General features: G+C 48.2%; 1 protein-coding gene across 4 annotated transcripts in view; it reads left to right on the top strand.

Moving 5' to 3' along the window:
* The window catches only part of ANKS3 (ankyrin repeat and sterile alpha motif domain containing 3), a 590,125-nt gene extending 575,150 nt beyond the window's left edge, over positions 1 to 14,975 (top strand). For all 4 annotated transcript variants that reach the window (XM_069646876.1, XM_069646875.1, XM_069646877.1 and 1 more), the window contains 2 exons: positions 9,088 to 9,181; positions 12,877 to 14,975. In XM_069646876.1, coding sequence (XP_069502977.1) covers positions 9,088 to 9,170 — 83 coding nt within the window. In that variant the 3' untranslated portion in view covers positions 9,171 to 9,181; positions 12,877 to 14,975. The remainder of the gene's footprint in view (positions 1 to 9,087; positions 9,182 to 12,876) is intronic.
* Positions 14,976 to 23,331: the final 8,356 nt, after the last annotated feature.

Raw genomic sequence — 23,331 nt, 5'->3', positions numbered from 1 at the left:
AATCTGTGGCTCCAGATCATAACAATAAAAGGTTATCTGGCAGCGCTTTCGATTTTTCAAGCGCTCATCAGAGAACACCTCATACTTTAAAATGCCTTTAATCATTCAGTTTCTTAAAGTACTCACTAATGTGTTTCCTCCTACTCCCTTTCAGGTCCCTGTTTGGGATTTAAATATTGGATTAAACTTCTTAACATGCATTCCTTTTGAACCCATGCATTCATGTCTTTTAAGACTTTTAACACTAAAAACTGTTTTGCTAGTCGCAGTGACATATGCCCGCAGGGTGAGCGAATACAGTATACGGTATTCCATAAGGATAAGGTTATTCTTAAAGTAAGACCTTTTGTTTCTGCCAAAAATAGCCTCTGACTTCCATTTGTTCCGAAAGATAGTTTTACCAACTTTGTATCCTCCCTCCTCATCCTAGAAAGGAGGAGGAGAGGTTACATAGACTGGACCCGAGGAGGGCTCACAGTTTATATATCTTGCGAATGTCACAAATTTTCCAGGACCAACAATTATTAATCGGATAAACAGGTCATAAATTGGGGTTAGCAATAATAAAACCGTCTCTATCCAGATGGATTATTCTGGCTATCCAAGAATGCTATAGACTCGCTGGTAAAGATCCTCCAGAGGGTCTAAGAGCTCGCTCCACTAGAGTCATGGCTGCTACTTCTGCTCTTCAGAGAGGAGTACGCTTAAAGACATTTGTGCGGCAGCTGCTTGGTCTACCATACACACCTTGTTGAAACATTACTCCTTGGACACTTCTACTCATGAGGAGCTTTCGGGAAAGCTGTCTTGCACTCAGTCCATGATAACTACTAAAGGCAGTAAATTCATGTCTCCCCTCCAAGACTATTACTGCTTTGAGAGGCTATCAAAGATGAGGAATACGTGGAAGGACACCATCCATTAGAAGAACAAGTTACTTGCCCCTTGTAACGTTCTTTCGATTGGATGTTCCTGCCACGTATTTATTCCTCATCACTTCTCCCAACCTACCCCACTGCACAATTTACGTGTTTACACTCTGCGCTCTCTGTTACTTCTGAAGTCTAAGGAGGCACTAGTAATTCCTCCAAACATGAAAAAACAAGAACTGAAGCCAGCAGGCGCTGCGTGTGCTACATGTACTGCAGATGGCGTCGACCATCGGACAGAGGCCTTCGAGGGACATTGAGTCATCGACGCTACAGCACAGCGCCCTCTGGCGAGGAAAAAGTTTCTGAAGCTGGAAGATAATTATCAAAGATGAGGAATACGTGAGAGGAACATCCAATCAAAATAACATTACCAGGGGTAAGCAACTTGTTCTTCTGGTTTTCTTGAGAGGCAGAACCTTTTAGTCTTACTTCAGTGGAGCGTCAAAGGATGCTGGTTCAGCAAGCCTTCAGGAATGCATGTACAGAGTCTCAGCAGTGGACATTTTGAGTGGTTAAGGGGCTCTATTGTCATTTGAAGCAGTGAGTGAACACAACACCCAATTGCACAGCAAACGGCAGACCATCCCTCCAAATACACCAATACATTCTGGACCAGCCTGTCACAAAAAGAAATGGATGCACACTATTCACGTCCGGCATCTGCATATGCCAGTCCGAATTGGTTTTAGGCTGACTAGAGCTCCCATTGCATGGGTACCGACATCCAGTGGCCAAACATTGCCACCTTCTCTCCCATATAGACAAAGAGTGACAAGGGATAGACATGTGACCTGTCGGGTCTTCGAAGGCAAACAGTCAACCTCCATTTTGGTGAAATGGTGAATTGGGGAGAGCAGGGGATGGAGGCAAAAGGAACACAGTTCACTCAGTGGAAGTATATTACACAAGCGCAAGTCACTACCTTTCTAGCCACATGACAGTGAATGGGTATCTTCTCTTGGGCAGTATGGGGATACTTTTTAGCTACTGCCTGCCTTAGCAATAATAGTCCTTTAAGGCGAGTACAGATTGTCAGGCTTTGAATGGGAGAAATCTAAAGTGCAAAACCCAGAAAAAAATAGCAAAAAGTAAAGGGGGCTACTTCATCAGTTTCAAAAGTGGGCTTCTACCCAACTCTATTATTGCAATAACATCAAAATTGACCATCTAAAACACCCCATCGCTTCTAATGTAATAAAAAAGGATTTTGCTACTTGCTTGAGTGCACACATAAGTCATGCCTTCAAATGTCCCTATGGACTGATTAAACGTAGGTCAAACTATACGTAAACTCAAGATACTAGTAGAGCTGAAGTCATGTTTTCACTTTCAGCTACAGGTCCAGTGTGACAAAACACTTCATACAGACATGTCAGTCAACTTGGAGCATAGGTATTGAAAACTCTGAAACATCTGCGACAACGTGACAGAACTGGAACTAAGGCATCGCATCTTTTGGATCCATGATTTACAGATTGAATCGACAAAAGGCCTTAATGAATGGCACAATTAGCAAATAAACTTGTGACTATAGGTTTCATGTTTCTCCAGCATGGGGTCTGGCATGGATTCACATGCTCATGAATATTCCCTGTCGTCAGGCTGGGAATCCTCGGTAAAGAAAAAATCAGTATCAGTTTCGTTTCTGATCTGTCTTTCGTAGTAGTAACCAATCACTGATCTCTGCGTCATACTGACCACAGCCAATGACTGCCCTCTACTTAAGCCCCGCCTCTGGCAGCCATCTTCAGATTTTTACCGCACGTTCAAGTGTTGGGATCCTCGTGCTATTGCTCTCGAGCGTTAGTGCTATTTTTTCATGTTTTTTTCTCAAAAAACTTCTATTTTTCGGTCAACAGAGCCTCAAGCTCCACCGTTTCTTCATCCGATCAACGGGGACCCGTGTCGGATTCGTCTACGCCCCTCAAGGGTGAAGATTTCGTCGAGCCACGCTTTTGGAGGACTCCAGAAGTTTCTCAGGCCCATCGCGGACATGGCCCAGGAGAAGGGAAGCCCGACGCCCGGAAAGCTGTTCAGGGTCTGCCCTGGATGCCAGCTTCAGAATGTCTTTGAGGACGAACACTCCCTTTGTCTTTACTGCCTACATGAGGACAAGACGCACGTGGAGAAGGACTGTGCGTTTTGCGGCAATATGTCGGAGCGGACCATGAAGGACCGCCATCAACGTCTCGCCAACTGGCTGGAAGGGAAGAGCCCGTCAGGCGAGAAGAAGAAGAATAAGTCGTCCGACCGGTCTTCTAAGACCTTTGAGGACGCCCCGGCGACGGGGGTCCAACACAAGGCCAAGCACCGCGAGTCCGCTGGCACCGGGAGCGCCGAACGGTCGGGCTCTACGGGCGCCAGGCAGGGCGCACCCTCCCCGGCGCCATCAAGCACGAGCCAACGCTCTGGCTCGGGTAAGAGGAAGGCCGAGCACCCGGCGAAGCTCCTGGAGAGACCCCGGTCGAGCTCGAAGGCCCCATCGGAGGGGGAGCGAGGCAGTGACCCTCCCCCCAAGGAGAAGGCGGTGAGCGCACCTAAGGTGGTGAAAGCCTTAATCCATCCGGCCAAGGCCTCTATCGAGACAGTCGCGGCGGCCCTGGCTCAGCCTGTGGAGGTTACACCACCAGTGGTGGCGACCTCGGGGCTCAGAGTCTCCCTGCCACCGCGGAGGGAGTCCTCTTTTATGCCCATCGACAGGACCCCTGTGAAACCTACGACGAAGAAGAAAAATGGGGGGCAGGAGGTCGTCGAATGGCCTCAACCTCTGAGGAAGAGCTGATCGAAGTCTTAAGCCACGGCGTTGGCGTGGAAGAAGACCAGCCCATCGGGAGGGACCCCGACGTAGGAGTTGACGATAACGTAGAGGGTGCCGACGGGGCCCCTGACCGCCCGTCGGACTCCCCTCAACCAGTGCCGCAAGACAACTCGGCGGCCATTTTGTTGGCTATACAGTCCATATGCTCGGAGATGAGGACGAGACTGCCGTTACCACCAGCGGAGGAACCGCTCCCGACAGGGAACCCGGAGCCAGGCCCTTCTGGGAGCCCTCCCCCTAAGAGAAGAAGGATTCATCCTCCACCTCTTTTTCAGCCATCGCGCCCTGTTCAGCCCTCCTCCCCGTCCACGACTCGTGGGAATGATACGGGGACTGACACGGCCGCGACGGGTACGGACAACGAGGTTTACGACGAGGATCTGCCGTCGTCACCTCCCACCCGGGCTTCCCCGCCCGACGAGATTGAATCGTTTCACTCCATGAGCTTTTCCAGCTCTGCCCGGAAGAGAAGAAGAAGGAAGGTTTCCTTTATCAACGGCGCGAGGCCAAGAGGAAGACGGTCCTCTCTGTACCTCTACTGGACGATATTTGGGATGAGGGCCTCGCCCTCCTCAAGAACCCATCCACGACGCCGGCTAGAAGGGATCGGTACGAGAAGAAGTACCGGGTCCCGGACGCGGCCCCCTTGTGCCTTCGGGCACAGCCGACCCCGGACTCAGTCGTCTCCGCGGCGGCCAGGAAGAAAGCGGGGGGGGGAGGGGCGGGCGCGGCCTCTACGTCGATCTCCCCGCCGGACGGCGAGGGAAAGAAATTTGATACGATGGTACGCAGAGTCATCTCGTCTGCAGCGACGACGATTAAGGCGGCCAACGCCTTGGCTATCGTAGCCCGCTACGACAGGGAGTTGTGGTACAAACTGGCCCTCCTGCTGGACTTCCTACCGGACGACAAGAGGGCGGAAGCCCTAGAGATCTTGCAGGAAGGAGAGGTGGCGTCGGACCACGCCATTACGATTGCGACGGACATCGCTGACACTGGATTTCGCCAGTTGGGCAACGGCGTGTGCCTTAGGCGGCGTGGATGGCTCAAGGCTACTGACTTCCGTCAGGACGTGCAGACCAGAGTCTTGGACATGCCGTTCGACGGAAACAACCTGTTTGGGAAAACAGTGGACGATTCCCTTCAAGCCATCAAGGCAGACACGGAGACGGCCCGGGCTCTTGGGGTTCTCCAGCAACGGCGGCCGTCCTTTCGGAGCGGCGGAGGCAAACAGGGTGCCTCCAAAGGTTCCGGCGGCGGATTTTCCACCTACCATCAAGCGGCCCGTTCGTCGTCGCAGGAAGCTTACAGGGGAGGAGGCAAGTCGGGCGGACACCGCCGTCGTCGCCAAGGAGGACAAGGCGGCAAAGCCTCGTCGAAGCAGGACTGAACCGGCTGTGGGGTCGGGCCCCCACCGAAGCACCCCGGTGGGAGGCCGGCTGGCGAGCTTCGTCAGCGTGTGGGAGTCCATCTCCACCGACTGTTGGGTGCTGGACACCCTAGCTCAGGGTCACGCGCTTGAGTTTCTAAAGAGGTGTCCGCGCGTCCCCCCTGTGGCCAGGAAAGAACATCACGTCCCTCAACTTCTCTTGGCGGTAAAGGCGATGCTCAAGAAGGGCGCCATCGAGCTTGTCCCAAAGAGGCTTCGGAGCTCCGGAGATTACTCAAGATACTTCCTCGTGAAGAAGAAGACGGGAGGATGGCGTCCCATCCTGGACCTACGACGGCTGAACAAATACATCAAGGCACAGAAGTTCCGGATGGTCACCCTCCAACACGTTCTGGGTCAGCTGGAGGAGGGCGATTTCCTGTCGTGGTTGGATTTGGAGGATGCCTACTTCCATATTCCCATCCTAAAGGGAGACCGAAAGTTTCTCAGGTTCGTGGTCCAAGGGCGTCACTACCAGTTCAGAGCCCTTCCCTTCGGACTGAGGTCGGCACTCAGGGTGTTCACCAAGTGCCTCGCACCGGTGGCGGCGCAGCTGCGCCGAGAGGGGATCCACGTCTACCCCTACCTGGACGAAGACGGAGGAGCTCGCCGTGGAGCACACATCAAGGACCGTCCAACTTCTCACGGACCTGGGATTCTCCATAAACTATGCCAAGTCCCACCTGGTGCCCGCGCAAGACGCGCACTGTTTCTGGGAGCGAAGCTCGACAGTGTCGCTTCTGGCCTCTCCGTCGGAGGAAAGGACGAGGGCCATCTTGGGCAAGGTGCAGCGGATGCTGGTTGCGGACGCGGCCAGAGTGAGGTCCATCAAGTCCCTCCTCGGAATGATGTCTTCTTGCATTTACCTCATCCGCCTGTGCAGGCTCCGGATGCGCCTGTTGCAGGAGTTCCTGGACGCGCGCTGGATCCAGACGGGCAGCTTCGAGGAGAGGATCACACTCGACGAGAGTTTCCGACGAGCGATCCGGTGGTGGGGCACCCGCGCGCATCTGACGGCGGGCATGGACTTCCAGACCCCCGGCCACCAGGCGACAGTGCCCACGGATGCCTCCCTGGAAGGGTGGGGAGCGCACACCGAAAATCTGCACGCGAGAGGCCTTTGGCTCCCGACGGAGAAGTCCCTCCATATCAACGTCCTGGAGCTCCGTGCAGTGTTTTGGGCCCTGAGGTCCTTTCTTCCGTCCCTCAAGGGCAAGGTGGTGAGGATCTTCACCGACAACACCACCACCATGTTCTACATCAGGAAACAGGGCGGAACTAGGTCCCCAGCCCTGTCCATGGAGGCGCAGGATCTGTGGCATTGGGCCGTCGCCCAAGGGATGTTTCTGGTGCCGTTTCATCTGGCAGGGATAAATAACACCATCGCCGACTCACTCAGCAGGGAGCTGCGCTTGTGCCACGAGTGCGAACTACGACAGGATCTAGTGGACCGCCTCTTCCGACGGTGGGGCACACCCCAGTTCGATATGTTCGCGACGGCGACGAACTCCAAGTGCCGGAGGTTCGCCAGCAGGTTTCCCCAGCCGAGGAGCATGGGCGATGCTTTCTCGTTCCCCTGGGAGGGCCTGTTTCTATACGCGTTCCCTCCATTGCCATTGCTGATCCGGCTCATCAACCAGCTCAAGAGGTCACGGTGCAGGATGATCCTCGTCGCACCTGCGTGGCCGAGGCAGATATGGTTCCCGGACCTTCTGGACTTGTCAGCGTCCCCGTCAATCAAGCTGCCAGTGGACGCGGATCTTCTCTCCAGGGAAGGAGGCGCCATCCTCCATCACGACCCGAAGTCGCTGAGCTTGCAGGCCTGGCTCCTGCAGCGTTAGAGTTTGGAGGATACGACATACCGGCCGACTGCAGAGAGGTTCTTGCAAAGGCCAGGGCGTCCTCAACTCTTAAATGCTACGGACACAAATGGAAGAGGTTCTCTGTCTGGTGCCACGCACAGAAGATTAACCCTCTACGGATTACGGCTCCCCAAGTACTGCCGTACCTACTGACGCTGGCCAAGGCTGGACTGGCGCACGCGTCCATCAAGATTCATCTTGCTGCGATCTCCCGATACACCAGAACCACGTGGCGGACGTCTTTGTGGTCTAATCGTCTGGTGAAAGAGTTCATGAAGGGACTGTTCAGATCGTTCCCGCCGGTGAAGGCTCCGGCCCCGGCGCGGGAGCTCAACGTGGTGCTGACCAAGCTCATGGGACCTCCGTTCGAGCCTCTGCACTCGGCTCCGTTGAAGTTCTTGTCGTGGAAAGCAGCGTTTCTTGTGGCCATCACCTCCGCACGACGGGTGGGAGAGATCCAGGCCCTTTCCTGCAAGGCCCCGTACTTGACTTTTCATGACACGAGGGTAGTGCTCAGGACGCACGCCTCCTTCATGCCCAAGGTGCCGTCGGACTTCCACCTCAACGAACCCTTGGTGTTGCCTATTTTCTTCCCGTCGCCTTCGTCGCCGGCTGAAAGGACTTTGCACTCGCTGGATGTGGCTAGAGCGCTGAAGTTCTACGTGGACCGCACAAAGTGTTTTCGGAAGACGTCACAACTCTTTGTGAACTTTGGACCTGTCAATCAGGGGAAGGCTCTCTCGATGGCTTCCATTTCCAGATGGCTCTCCGGCTGTATCATGTAGTGTCATCGGTTGGCAAACCGACCGCTGCCTGGCCGTCCGAGAGCCCATTCCACCAGAGCGATCGCAGCTACCACGGCGTTCCTATCTGGTGTGCCCTTGCTGGACATCTGCAGGGCTGCTACGTGGAGGTCAACGCACACCTTCACGAAATTCTACTGCGTCGATCGGGATTCCAGGGAGGAGTCCAGGGTCGGCCAAGCTGTGCTGCGCAACCTGTTCGCCTAAGGTGATCCTGGTGAGGAGGTAAGAATTGCTTAATGTTGAGTTTGATGTAATGCTTAATGTTGAGCCTTTGCCACCTCCCGTGGTTGTGCATGTGTGTACTGCTATGTATTCTTTATTCATGAGCATGTGAATCCATGCCAGACCCCATGCTGGAGAAGGAACAAGTTACTTACCTGTAACTGTTGTTCTCCAGCATGGGTCTGGCATGGATTCACATGCGAACCCTTCCCGCCTACCCCTCTGCGGCTCTTCACTTGGTCATACTGCCACTTCACGTGCTACCAAATCTGAAGATGGCTGCCAGAGGCGGGGCTTAGGTAGAGGGCAGTCATTGGCTGTGGTCAGTATGACGCAGAGATCAGTGATTGGTTACTACTACGAAAGACAGATCAGAAACGAAACTGATACTGATTTTTTCTTTACCGAGGATTCCCAGCCTGACGACGGGGAATATTCATGAGCATGTGAATCCATGCCAGACCCATGCTGGAGAACAACAGTTACAGGTAAGTAACTTGTTCCTTCTCAAATATTCAGTGATTGGAGGGATCAGTCTTTTTTTAGACATATACTGCATTGAATGTTTTAGATCCTGCTTGACTTTTCACTACAAAAGACGTGTTCAACTGATTCAAGCAGTGCTTTAAGCATGTGCAGAATTGTTACCTTATCAGCAACAGTGAGTCACATGTTAGTAATTAACTAATCTTTCATCTGTTCTTTTTGGTCCTAATAGTATTTCATTAGCCTTGATTGTAGCTTCAACATGTTTCTATTGTTTTTTTTTTATTTTAGCACATGAAAAATAGGAAACATTTATCGGAAAGTCATGCATTTTCTGGGGACATAATATTCAACAATTAACATTATGTAAGATCATCGGAAGTGAATAGAATTCAAAAATAGCATTCGATTATTGTGAAAATAGTGTTTTCTTGGGTTTAAAGCATTTTTAACTATTTTCACATGGAATTTAGCTCAGTGATGCAATAACTGGAAAATCTTCAGTGATCCATCCTTTTGTGTCTCACATCAGGGAAGGCGCTGTGTGCAGTGAATCAGAACCTGGAGAAGTTAAAACCTCCTGACAAATCCAAGCAGAACTGGACAGAACCTTAACCCAAGTGAAGGTGAGACCTGGGTATCTGTTGAAGGAATCTGAGGTGGATGCTGTGAGAGGAGAAACTCCACAAGGGAGAAGTATATTGCAGGAAAAAGGGTTTCAAGTAGAAGAGGTTTCCCAATCTTCTAAATTCCAATGCTGTGTGTTACTTTGTTCTCTAGTAGTCTGTTTCAAAATCATTGTATTTATTCAAAATTAAAATGGTGCTAATTTTGTCAGCAATTGCCTATAGTTTGGGCTCCTACAATGCTAACTGGAAACCCACAATGCCCTGCACTGTTTTGTTAGAGAATAGATTGCTGAAGAAACAGTAATTCCAAAGAAAGCCCCGCATTGAAACGTTTGGACTTTTGGAAGCCTATTGGACAAGTACTTTGAATCTAAAAGTAAAGACCTTTGGCGCATCGTGCCATGGTGCCCAACTGACTCTTCTGTTAAGCAACCTTTCCGAATTCAAAGGGTGACATTGGAATGTTTGAGTCATAAACGGGCGGGCTTGTCATTGAGATCTGCAAGCTCTTAAATAAATAACTGTTTAATCCCACAATTTTCCTATCATTGAAGCCAATCAATGCTGCATGGTTTGGAGCCCTTAGAAAGAAAGCACGCCATCATAGTTCTAAACTCCACCCTGAAAGTTCCTGCCCGACTTTCTAGCTAACTAATTGTTCATGTTGAAAAAACCAGCAATCTTTAGCCTCCAACCCAGCTAAGCAAATCACTTCAGGAACTTCTCCTTCAGCACAGGGACAACAGGTGCAAAGTGAATAGTTGAAGGTGATTATGAGGTCAAGAGACCATCACACTCGGATCAGTTATTCTAGACTTCTTTATCGATCCAAAACACAAACAGCAAGGTAATGCTGTTATTTGATATGGAGTGTCAAAACCGAAATATGAAAGGGACCCAAAGTTTTTCTGTGCACCGTATAATGGATAATTCACCTGGAGATCCCTGCCCTTGGTTCTTCTAAAAGAAATCCTTTCCTCAACCTGCGCCGGTAGCATTGCAAGATTGATCATTTATACATCTCTCAATTCAGGCTCTTTCCCAGCAGGTTACAAGACATCCCACATCAAACTTCTGGTAAAATAAAACACCCTTGACCCTTTCTACAGGCCAACTACAGACCTATCTCAAACCATTGTTTCATAGCCAAACTAATTGACCGAACAGCATACACCCAGCTGTACATTTTCACAGAAACTAAACCGCCTCCTCGATCCCTGCCCAATCCGGCTTCAGACCCCGACAAAGAACTGAATCGTGCATAGTCTCCATCTGGGATGATCTAAATAAAACCTCAGAGTTGGAAGGTTGTGCCACACTTATCCTTCTCGTCCTGTTGGTGGCCTTTAACACCATTGACCACCACACCCTCACAGGCATACTCCACACCCTTAGCATCAGTGATGCAGTATTGAAGTGAATCTCCTACTTCCTCTCCAACAGATCCTAAATTATACACATACCTCCCTTCTCCACTCCGTGCCTTGTCACCAAGGGAGTAGCACAGGTCGCCTCTCTCACCCCTGCTCTTTGTCTACCTGAGCCCCCTCCCTGCCATCTGCTCACACGGACTGTCTTGCTACAATACGGAGATAACACCGAAATAATCTTCAGGGCCCCAAAGGACCCGTCCAACAACTCCCCAGACCTCGCTTCATGCCTCGCCGAAATTGACCACTTGATGTCAGCTAACCACCTCCTTCTCAACCATAGAAAACATGGAATCATCTGTTGGACTAGTACCCTCTTACCCCAACCCACCCCATGGCCGCCTTCCCTAGGGCCCACCCCCAACTCCACCTCCACCGCAGTAAAGAACCTTGGAAGCGCCATATACTCAGATCTGACACTATCACAACACATCAACTCACTGTCAAAATCCTGCCATCTACACCTACGCATTTTCTGCATCTTTCCCTTTCTGACCTTTCCGCATAGTCACTGCAATCACGGCCGTCGTCTTCTCTCACCTAGACTATGCTAACACCTTATACCTGGTCGCCCCTGCATCTCAACTTGGAAAACTCCAACAGCCCCAAAACACTGCTGGAAGGCTCATTTTTGCCCTAGAGAACACATCACAACCCCCCTCTGGGTCCTTCACTGATTATCGATCGTGCAACGGTCCCCTTTGAAGGCTGTGTACATCACCCACCGTGCTCTGCACAACACAGGCCCAGAATATCTACAACATAAGCTCGCCCCTTACAGGCCCAACAGAAAACAGAGATCAGGCACAGCTGTCCTCCTTGTCCACCCATTCAACAAATCTACCAGAATAGGGGGATCTTCCTTTTCCGTCCAAGCACCGACCATATGGAACACTATCCGTATTAGCATCCGCTGCATAGAGGATCTCCTCGCCTTCTGGAAGGCCCTCAAGGCCTGGCTCTTCTCTTCTACATCATTAATGACCTAGTCCACCTCCTGGGTGAACTATCACCCCCAGGGAGGTAGGCTGGGCATTGGACCACAAGAGACCACAAATTAACAATCTAATAGGATACCATTGATACTTAAAAATTGTATTGTCAAAAACAGCATTTCGTCCTTTTTTTGGCAAATAGTGGAGCATAACTATTTTGCCCCCAACAAACAAGTTTGTGTTTTATATATTTTTTTTCTCTCCTGATTTTTCACGGAATACGATTAAAAAACCTTGTAAAAATTGTAAATTTGAATTGTTTTCTTTTCAGGAGGAGCGCAACCTCTGGACAATACTTTATTTTATTTGAATATAAGCATAGCTCAGGTCAGCCTTTGAGCAAGTCCTAAGGTTGCAGCACCTTCTCATTTTCATCTTTTTACTAAATCTACTTTCATATATATAACCGAGGGTGCCACTACTGTCCAAAAGGCTGACCCCTTTTTTTGAGTAATTATAATACCAGGTCAGAATTTTCTTTAATAACTCTTATCAGGAAAGAGGAACTAAGACGCATGAGTGGTAGGATGCCGCAGAGGGCCAGCCATTAGAAGAATTTACCCCCTGGACTTTGCTCCTGATAACTGCACAAGGCCTCAAGTAGATTTCGGGTAATGATGATCTATTCACCGAGAACCATTGAAAGGGTCCTGCTGCAGTATAAACAAGTTGATCTTTATTATTAGACACACCCTCAACTAAGTTTAATTGTGGAAAATGGCAGCAGTTTTGAATTCGAGCACTAGATGTCATTATAATGCAGAACACGTGGCTATAGAACAGATCTCAAGCTGCGAACATTTAGTTCTAGGAAAGGAAGTTGTGTTTTGAGGAGCGAGCACAGTGCAAAATGGGGACTGGTTAGAGAGGCGAGTTTGCAGGTAGGCAGTTGGTTTTGGTTGGAGCACGCTATTACATGCATAACTGGAAGGTGGAGTCATCTTGAATGGGATTGCTAGGCGGTAAACGGGTAGTGGAAAGGGGGACTACCAGGAGAAATAGCCGTGTGTGCAGTCTTTGGAACAGGAGAGGGGATCGACTGTATTCAAGAGTGGGTCAGAAGGTGGAACAGTAGTAATTGTAGCTTCAGAAGGTTTGTGGACATTAGAAATTTGGGGCGTTATGGAATCTTGGCCTCTATAGCAGCCCCAGGGGTTAGTGAGTTGAAAGGATGGGGGGGGCACTAGAAGACCTCTTGAGCAGTTGTGCAACCTGTGGGCAAACTGGTAGCATACTCATTGTTATCCTTCCAATCCTCTCGTTCCAGGTACTACTTCCTTCTTTGCAACAGCTCGGACGGCGGGTGAAATGCTCCACCCCGAAGTTGACCGTATACGGAACAAGAGGCAGAGCGGGTGTGGCCTCTCAGTTCCAGAACACCGTGAACACCCAGGCCGATCAGCAAATGGCCATACTGTCTGCAGAAAAAACTAAGCCTGGGTTTGGTCAAGAGTACAGCCGGAAACCTTTTGGACAGGCTCAACCTCAGGGCTGAAACAGCAGAAAGGAGCCCTCTTCACTTGTATCTGCTGGCTCGATCTTGTTATTGAACAACACAATGCAGGCCTAGGCAGCGATCGGGGACCACTGTGGGGTTTGGACTACATTGCAACAAGCAGGGGGTTGCTATGAGCGGCTCATGCCTCACTGCCAGGCAGTGGCTGACCTGTCCTGCTTTCCTCCATCAGTGCGTGGATTGTGGTGAAAGGTTGTATGCTGCCCAAGTACCTGTAGCAAGTAGGGCAAGAAATAGCATTTTATGGGTTGTGTTATGGGACTAGAAGTACACGAGCTTTTCATGGAGCAGTTATGCACCGTGGAGGAGGATATGTGGTGGATGCTCTTGTCCTTGACAGGTGCCTGAGCTGTACAGTGGACATTGTATGGGCTTCGAAGTTGTTCTTATGTTGTCTTCTAGCTGTGCATCAATTGTGAAATGGGCCTTAGTGTGTTCATTTTAGTGCATCGTTGTGTGCCTTGCTTTGGCTTGTAGACATGCATTCATTTGGCACTGGACCAGGAATGGCAGTCGGGTGATTTATGGACTTCAGAGCAAAAATACGAGTAGGCCCTATTTTGCCCTCGTAATATTTCACTGGGGATGGTTATGTTTAGGTCACATTTAGCTCTGGTGCAGTTGCTAATAGAAATGACTCATGCTTTGCAATTTCATGTTTACAAAAAAAAATGCCCTGCAATGAACCATTCTGTTCAGCATCATCTCTTAAACTTGTGTTGGGGAGTAATGGTTACACATGTCTGTATGGGGAAGTGTTCTCGGAATCTCCCATACTCTACCTTGTACATGGTGTATTCTGTTCTGATCCCTGGAAAATATTTATGTATTTATGTATTATGAATGCCTGATCATGAAGAATGGACAGTACATGTTTGAGTAGCTTGTTTTCCTGGAGAGGGTTAACCAAGGCTAACGAACAGAACAAGTGACTGCTACAGTTTTGAATTCTTTTGATGTTCAGATGCGAGGAGGCTTCAGCCGTTGGGCAATAGAAATAGTAGGCACACCATTCATTGAGCATGAATGGCGAGCAATCCATACTAAGGCATTTCAGATCAAAAAAGGGCAAAGAGTCAAAGTGATTCCTCAATACCCTTTCCTCCCCAATATTTCTTGCACAATACTCCTCCCACTAATACCACAACCGGAGAGGAAACCTGCATTTCCCCATCTTCCACATCTCAAATTCCTGTAACATCTGCAATACAGGTATGGGTGGGGTTGCTTGCTCTAAGCGCATGGAACACCCTAACCATTGTTTTTTTCTGGTAAGATCTAGAAAGGTTAAACCTTGATAGCCTTGGTGGTCATAAAATAGTACTAAAACAATCTTGTGTACTTGCTAGCAGCCATTTGGCTTGCTCGTGGATTGTGTAATGTGGTGAAGGACGCCATCTGTTCCTGGAAGAGACATTCCGTCCTTGCAAAGAAATGTGCCAGCATCGGTCTTCCCGTGCCGCAGATGAGCTGTCTAGACTGGTTGGGGTTAAGGAAGCACAACTCTGGACCCCCTGACCTGTAAAGACGCATGAGCAAATTATTCGTTTGACATTTTAGCAAGCTACACATGGCTATCAAGGAAGTTAAATGTTGTTCTTGTAAGGAAGGTATTGTGTAGCCGGCTGAATGTCCATAGTCTTGTTAAATGAGAAGTATAGCCTTTGAAAGTTAATTAAATGTTGCATATTAAAGATGGAATTGAATGGTTTGATGACCGATTGAGTGTTGAGGAAGATGGCTTTTCTAGAATATATATGCTCTGCAGCATTTTGAAAAATGTGAGCCTGTGCCAAAAATCAAATGTATTTTGATGAGCTTAAATTAAAAACGGCCAATTTCTCGTGTCATCATTGTTGCCCCATTGAGCAGATCTGTTGGTTGAGGAAAGATTGAGAATGGGGAGACTTCCCATATGTTCGCGTTCATGTTGGGGCAGTGGAAAATGTACTTTGAAATCTTGCCTGTACTTGTTATTTGAACCTCTTCAATGATGCAGAAGGCTTGTGACTTCATAAATGCATGGAGTAGTTTAGGAGTGTCTTCTTTTTGTAAGACACTGCTCAGCTGTTTTCCTTGCACCCACGTTCCTCTGCAGAACCACTCGATCAAGGACTTAACGGCCCTGCATCTCCCGGCAAATTGGCTGAGTATATGGTCCCTACCAGTTTGAGAAGGGACTACATAGTAAATGTGGAGGCGGGACTCCTCTTTTTCTGCCCTTGCATCTTGAACAAATGACACTTATATTTAGACATCCTTTAAACCATGGCCAAATGCCGTGGACTGTAAATGTCTGGGCAAAGAAAAATGACTGTTGAATAGAGAATATATTTGCTGATGGAGAGATTCACATTGTGAAGTAGAGGGTACCCTGAAAAACTGCACACACAAGGAACCACTGTCTGCGCTGGTAATGTGGAAACATTGAGCAAACGTGTTATGATACTTTATAAAGCAGTTCAAATAATGTAATCCACTTGAGACTGTGACATGCAGGCATCAAAGGAACAGTGTTCTCGGGGCGGGCGTCTGTGTTTGTGAATGAGATTCTCTGTTGGCTCACACATTTTCAATTTTTTTTTTTTTAAACTGAAGTTCCTTTCCTGATGCCTGCTCCTTAGAATTCATCATATAATGGTTGATGTTAGCTGATCAGAACACACCGCATTGGTGCTAAGCGATTTGGTGGCCTTGCTAAACGTGAAGATTTCCCTAATGTCTGCTGGTCCCCTTGAAGCACGAGTGGGAGACGGGGTATTTTTTGAGAAAGGAAATGTCCTCACGCAGTGCTGGACTGCATGTCTTCTGGAGGAAATGCTGTTCTCTTGTGGTCAACAGTAATTGTGCTTGTGCCAGGCCACCGCGATGGCGAGGTAACCTTCTCCAGGTCTGCAGTTGTCTTGTGATTAGTGTGTTCCTGCAAAAGGCGAATTCAAAGGACTGTCCCTGTAGAGCAATAGGGTCTCCACCTCATGAATCTGTTCCTGTAACGTACGCTTGTAAGTGTGATCGCACCGGTCACACTGACGCAATTGCAGTGTACTTTAGCACTCTACACAACGTATAATTTTTTAATTCTGCAACAGCATCATTTGAATGATCGTGTGTGCTCCTACGTCCTGTCCCTTTTTCACCATTTGTTTGCGATGTTTCCACGATGGGTGTGGGGCAAAGCAGCATTGCCCAGCATTCAACTAAAACATCTATGTGGGTGCATGAGCTGGCTACACCCGTGCTAGTATGCCTCCTGTGCAATTATGGCACCAACTGCCAGGCCCTTTTTCTCTGCTTTAACATGATGAAAAAACTAGTTGCACTCCACGAATTTGCGCTCTGTGAAGATAATGTTCTCAATGGATTACCCCCACTCCACCCCTCTTCTCTGATGGCCTGCAAGTAGGAGAGTAAGCGGTGCTTATTGAGTAATCCACGCACTGTATCTCTACTGTTTGGGACCCAATCACACCTGGCTCTTTTGTTTTATGACCGACTTGCTGTTTGGTTACTTGCAGTAGATTTCCAAATGGGAGAACTTCACCCCACGGCCTTTTCCAGAGGCCTTTATGAAATGGCCAGATAAGTATGAAACCTTTTTTCATCCTGTGCTGGGGAATACTTTCAATTTTGGGGTACTTGTTCCTTAACTTTCTGCTTCCCCTAATATTTTTGCCACTGTATGGTTTTTGACTTTCACTTTTCTTTTGTGACATGAAGAACTTCTTCTGAATCCCCCCCCCCCCCTTTTCTGATTTGCTGCTCTTAGCTCCTCAGGTAACTGCCACCCTGAATGTGGGTTGTGGAGTACTCTGGTGGCAGCTGTGTTTTGGACTCGATACACGAGGGCTGTAGCCATGCCCCCCCCCTCTTATTAGCCCAGTGCACCAATATGGTAATATTGGGGTATTAATGTATGCATTTTTGTAATTCCGTCTCCTGGCCATTTTGATTTCAGCCACCACTTTGTCTGGGTGGACCAGGAGCCACAGGCAAAACTGTAAATGCTGACGTGGGGTTGTTGGCCCAAAAAGGCATACTCAGTAGGGCACCCAATTTAAAGTCCTCCAGATTTTCCATTCTACATACAAGGTGGAAGGGCCTTTGTATTTGGCAGATTTTGGTCTAGTTTTAATGACGATCCGCCAAACAAAACATTTGTGTACTGCCTGGAGCGTTAACGATGGGCTGGCTTAAGCCAGCCTCTGGTTGAATGTGTTATCAATGGGAGACCCTGTGCTTTCCTCAAATCTGTTCCCAATTTACTACCCGAAAAACGGAAGGAAGTTGGACTGCTGCTGCCTTGGTTTGGCGATAGACTGGCTGGACCACGGCTCCTATCTGCTGTGCACCCTACTCCTTCCTGCTGGGAACCCATCCAGGGCTATTGCTTTGCTCCTTGCCGCCTTCCTAGCTGGCTATCCTTTGTGGACCCTCCTACAGCTACTAAGCTCTAGGTACCGTTGTTCTAGCTCGGATGCCCAAGGTAGGGGGGAGAGGGGGAAGGCTCCCCCTAGACCTCATGGCTTGGAAATCTGAGTGTCTTTCTGCTGCCCTTAAATAGCACTGTTTTGGGACATCTTGGGTATGCCTCTAGCCGTTGCCTCCATTGAAGGACCTCTTTGTGGCAGGCTGGCTGGCTGGTTGGCTGGAGACTCCTGATCCTCTGGGCTGACCCTTGCTGGGTTTTTCGTTGCTCTGATCACTGGCTATGCTGCTGCCATGTCATCTGCCTTGTGGGGCATTTCCCCAGGTGTCGTCTTTGTTGGGCTTTCTTTGTCTGGATACTTGCTGGGTTGTGGGTTTGAGTCACTCTACTCTGAGCCCCGACAGCTACTATCCGGTCCTAAACCAAACACCTACTATTTCTGGGACAAATTTAGAGCAATCTGCACTTTAAGTACCCGTGGTCGTGATCTTTTAGTTGCTTAAGTACGTATGTGACACCCGGCTCTTACAATATGGATGTTTTGAAGGCTTACAACTACTACACTGCATCTGGCAGTAGTGGGGTTTTGAAGGTCGCCAAGGTTTTGTCTTAATTGTCTAGAGTGGGCCTTACACTCCCTCTGAAACCAGCTCTCCCCACCCACTGGATCTTAAACCTTGCACTGAAACTCTTCTTTTGGAAACCCTGGGCTCCTTGCCTGGCTGATTTCCACTTCTACTGCACCTATGGGGTAAAAGGATAGAACTTAATGACTTCCCCTCTACTTTATGTAACCGGTCTCGGCTTACTGACCAGTTTCTTTGTGCCACCTTGCCGTCTGATTACAGAACTGCTCTTTGCATCCTTTTCTGTGTTTTTATTTATTTACGTTTTTAAAGCGCTCACACAACCCACGGGCATCGAGGCGCTATTACAGGAATTGTTTGTTTTAGTTGCTTAGTTGATTTGTCTTAGTTGCGTATTTATAACGCGCTTAAATACCCAGAGGTTTCTAAGCGCGTACCCGGGGATCGAACCTGTGTTGCTTCTTCATGTCTTGCTTCCAAGGCAAGCACGTTGCCCTGAGCTATCCTCCCGCGGCCTGGTTTTTCTCAGTCCTTTTCTTTTTTTCCTCAGAGGGTTTTTAGGTTGAAGGTGTTTGTGGCTTTAACATGCACACCTTTTTTGTTGTTTTCACATTTTAAAAGCAAGACTAATTTGCTTTTTATTTTTAGCGTATTTTCATTTTTCTACAGTACACTTTAACACTAGGGTTGCATGCCACTGGCTTCAAAGCATATACCGGGGGCACAATTCCCTTCTTGGCTACTGACCCTCCCACAGCCTGCGCCCCATTCCTGGGCAATCTACATCCAATGCATGCTCGTCCCTATTGTGCATGGTCCCATTGAATGCCCTCTCCAGCAGATGCAGGAGGAGGGAGTGAGACCAGACTAAAGGCACAAGTGAATTGCATCCTGAACTGCCATGTTTTGGACATGGCTAAGGAGGCTTTTTTTATGGAGCTCTTGGGTGGTGGCTGGAACGTCTATGGCAGAAAGTCACATACTCCGTTTTAGGATTTCTGAGAGCCTTTCCGACACGCTCGGTTCTTGACCTTCAGGCGTACAGGTACGTGTTAAACTTTCCAACATGCAGGGTGCAACCAGCAATAATCTGTCGGTAGCAGACCATCTCTCCCTGCCAGACCAGATTAATTCAGAACCAAAGAAGGGTCATGGAGCCATTGAGGCCCTGGCAGAATCCCTTGGAAAAAGGCACGCGTGCGTGGCTTGTACGGTAGGTCCATCATTTTGTAGCTGGGGTCCTGCTCCATTCGTAAACCTTGATTTTATACGAGAGGCTCTGCCCTCCTACACGCTTTCTCGTTTGCCTCCTGCAAGCACATGCTCTTTAGCTCATGCTTCAGATGTGGACCCGAAAACTAACAAGAGAAAAAGAATTGTGCTGCGGCAGTTACACTAGTACCAAAGTCTTGCTTTTGTTATGCCTCTTTTTAAAAGCAAAAAAGCAGTAATTCTGAAAGCGCCTTCGAAGTTCATTTTAGTTTTCCCCCACCCTGACCTCTGTGCAGGCGGAAGTGTTCATTGACTGATCAAGAATGTCCTGAGGAGTCCTGTATTGTGATCCACGATGATGGGGTGGATGATTTTGTGGCGATTTCTGCAACACTTTTTTTAAAAATACATATATATTTTTTTATAATTTGCTCTTTTCCATATCTCCCCTCCTTTTACAACATTACAGAATGAGCTTTTGTCTAGGCTTTTTTTTTTAAATAAAGATTTTAAAATCCAGCATCTGCCTGGTTCTTTGTTCGTACTCTTTGCAGCCTGGTCATATGACGGTGGAATCCACTTGCTCGTCCCTGCCTTTTTATTCCTAGGATGAGGAGGCGGCAAACAACTTGGTGTCAGATTTGGACTGGATGCCTGACATTCTGTCAGCCGAACCCTGGCTGATCATCCTGGTGCTTGAGTCTCTCCTCACCCAGTTACACTCTGAAGTGTTAGGCTTGGCTACTCCTGAGATACCAGTGCGGTTTGGTGGTACCCTTTCAAAAAAGTCTCTTCTCTTTGTGACTGTGGAGCCATCCATTTTGGTGGTGTTCTGTATTTTTGCATGAGGAAAGACTGTTTCGCTCAATATTGACGGTTCATCATCCGCTCCAGGTCCTGGGGACCTGTGATGGTATTTTAGAGCCCATCATTCAGAGCGCGTGCACATCATTAAAGAGCTGAGCTGCAAATCAGCAAGAAAGCAAATGGATACACGTCGGTTATTGGTCTCTCTGATGGCAGCCCTTTAACTGCGTCCATGTGAAAAAAGACATGTCGTGTAGGGTATAATATGGCTAGCAGGGGCATCAACAGTAATGTAAACACGATCTGTTGGCTTTTTCAACCTAGCCTGCACAGGTGTGAAATGTGTTCCTCTTTGCACAATGAAGCCTTAAATGTCAATATGATGCCTTACTTCAGTTTTGTCCCCTGTTGGACATTCTCCCTGAGTGGAACTTGAATTTGGTTCTCAAGTCGCTTATGTTGGACTCTTTTGAGCTCACGGCTTGTGCAATCTTGACCTCTCTCCGAGATGGGAAGACCGCTATTTCAGTTGCAGTCATAAGTTACATGCTCTCTCCTGTATGAAGTTATATATGGTTTACTAAGCTGACAAGGTTGTTTTAAGGAGCGCTCCTTCATTCCTAAAGTCAGGTCTGATTTCCGTTTGCCCCAGGACATGTACTATCCAATTTTCAGTGTATACATCATTTATCAGCAAAGGAAGCTCTGCACAATTTGGATGCGATTGGGTGTTCATATTAAAGTAATGTGGCAATTATTTGGATCTTTAGACCGGCAATGGGGGCTACTCCCTGGAATTGCTAATTTTTGCTGAAGTTAGTTTACCCTCACCCTACCTCCACAAAAATATTTTCCCGAAGCGCCACTCGCCGACAAGCGGGCAGGAAACAGAGCGGCATCTATCAAAACGTTGATCCAGATGGTCATCAATCTAAAATACTCATCTGATTCCTCGTGATGGGTGAGTCGAGGTGGAGCTCCACTGAAGGTGATTTGGTGGGGTAAGGTGAGGGTGTGAGCGAGGTTAGTGGTTAAACATGGCAGAGGGTTGGGGTGAGGAGAGCGAGACATGGAAGGGTCAAGTAAGGAAGGCCCAGCGAGAGGCCTGGGTATGCAGAGAAGCGTAGGGCGGGCGGAAGACTGCATGCACAAACTTTAGCTTGGTGTTGCGGTACTGCCGCACTGTGGCATCCTACTTCCCAGGTGTTTTCGGAGCACTTCTCCCTAGATGTTTGTTCCATCTGCAGTTCTTTATCAAGATTCTACTGCATAACCTTTTTGTTTGAAGCCGCCTGAAATGCAGCCACCTTTTCCCCAGTAAAATATTTTTGTGTGCTATGTCCCAACAAGCTTGGCAAAGGGTCGAGCATCTGGAAGGAAGAGTAACAACCTATTGCCTGCATGGTATTTCATAGATGTCCCTCCTTCCCAACCCCTACACATAGGATAGCGTCATTACACAACTACATAGTGTACAATCGTGGCACTGTCAGTTGGTAGGCTGGTTCTGTGGGGAGCGAGTTAACCAAGCGCCTGATCGGAGCCTTTCATGCTGAGGATTAAAATTCCACCTTCTATCGCTGCATTGTGCAGCATCTTTAGAGCAATTTTCCAACAAGTTGTGAAGGAGGGAGATCTGCAGACTTTATGTACGCAAGGTTATTCCTTGTACATGTTTTCCTGTTTACTTTTTATTTTTTTGTCTTGAACCTTTCCCAGCAATCCTTTTTGATTATTCGCCCTCAGTGTTTTAAGGGGTATAGAGAGGATTACAACAGGTCCGGTGACCATGATCCTTTTTTTTGTGGATAACTCTGCATGCTGTTGAATGATTTATCCATAGAAACGACTCACTGTAAGTGAAAGGACACTGTTGTGAGCTCCACTCCCCATGTGATGGAGATTTGTGTGTCAGCCCAGGCTTATGATAAAAGAACCAATATTTCAGTGCCAAAATCGCCGTCTACATAATTCCCCAATGGAATTGTTTGACCTACTGCTATGAACTATATAACTATAGGAAGTCACAGGTAGACTTACAACCAGGACCATCCAAGGCAGTGGAAGTTGGAGTTGCCCTGCCGCCCAGAGTAGATTTTCACCACATGCGCAATAATATTCAGGGACTACGCAAGGAGCAATGTTTCCTGACCATGCCATAAAGTATGGTTGGTTTATGAGGACTCCTGCTATTAGAGTACTTCAAAATCATTTCCAAGAGGGTGACCCCTTTGGTATGAACGGTTCTGAGACTCCTCAAGGGCACCCCTGCACTTTCCATTGCCACCTGCTGGCCGTACTCTTACTTATTGTTATTTATTCTATTATCCTATCTACTGCACTGTCCCCTTCCCATGCACTTGCGCGATCTGAATGACACCTGGCCTAGTAGGATCCTTATCTGTCTTCCCTCTGTTCCCCCTCCCTTGCCTCGTCGCGCCTTGAATCACTTGTGTATAGGCGCGTTATAAATGCCATATCATATCACGCAACTCAAACATTGGCATTACTTCCAAAAACAGTGCCAGTGCCTATGGTGCTCATGTTCAACACAGCAAATGTTCTGCTTCCTGTTACTATGACACTGCAACTGTTGCTCTACCTGCTAAATCCGGTAGGGAGCTGCACACACTTTTTGGAACACTCCAACTCTCTCATAAGATCCATCGCCATCACTGCACCTTGACCTAGAAGAGGAAGAAGTTAAACGTGTCTCCAAAAGCATTTCATAATTCCATAGTGGGTGTGATGGAATTATTGCGATTCAAATTTAGCTGACCCCGCCATCAGAGACATGGCTACTGGTAACTATAGTGCACACACCACAGACAAAACTGGTATTCCTTTGAAACCAATGTATTCCCTTGCAAGGAGGTGAGCTGGAAGAAGACAGGCATATGTGTGGGAAAGCCGATTCCAATGCATTATCAAAACAGAAACTATAGACCAAGGTTAGATGCTTCCCTGTTGAAAACATGTGTCCGGTCACCGTCAGTGGTCAGTGGTTGTGGCATTGCTGGCGCAGTATAATTCGTCAGCAGCATACTCAGTAGCACCTCCTGGTAATCAGGATAATCCTGTAGATAATGTAGGAAATAAAACTCACCAAAATAGTCCACCCCCTACCTGAGAGAAACAAATGTAGATCTTACTTTAGTTTCTTTGGAAATTCGC

The sequence above is a fragment of the Ambystoma mexicanum genome, chromosome 2q (assembly GCF_040938575.1).
Source record: "Ambystoma mexicanum isolate Mex_15411 chromosome 2q, UKY_AmexF1_1, whole genome shotgun sequence".
In the NCBI taxonomy this organism is placed as follows: Eukaryota; Metazoa; Chordata; class Amphibia; order Caudata; family Ambystomatidae; genus Ambystoma; species Ambystoma mexicanum.
The sequence above is the reverse complement of the archived record's forward strand: the minus strand, read 5'-3'. Positions and strand labels throughout refer to the sequence as shown.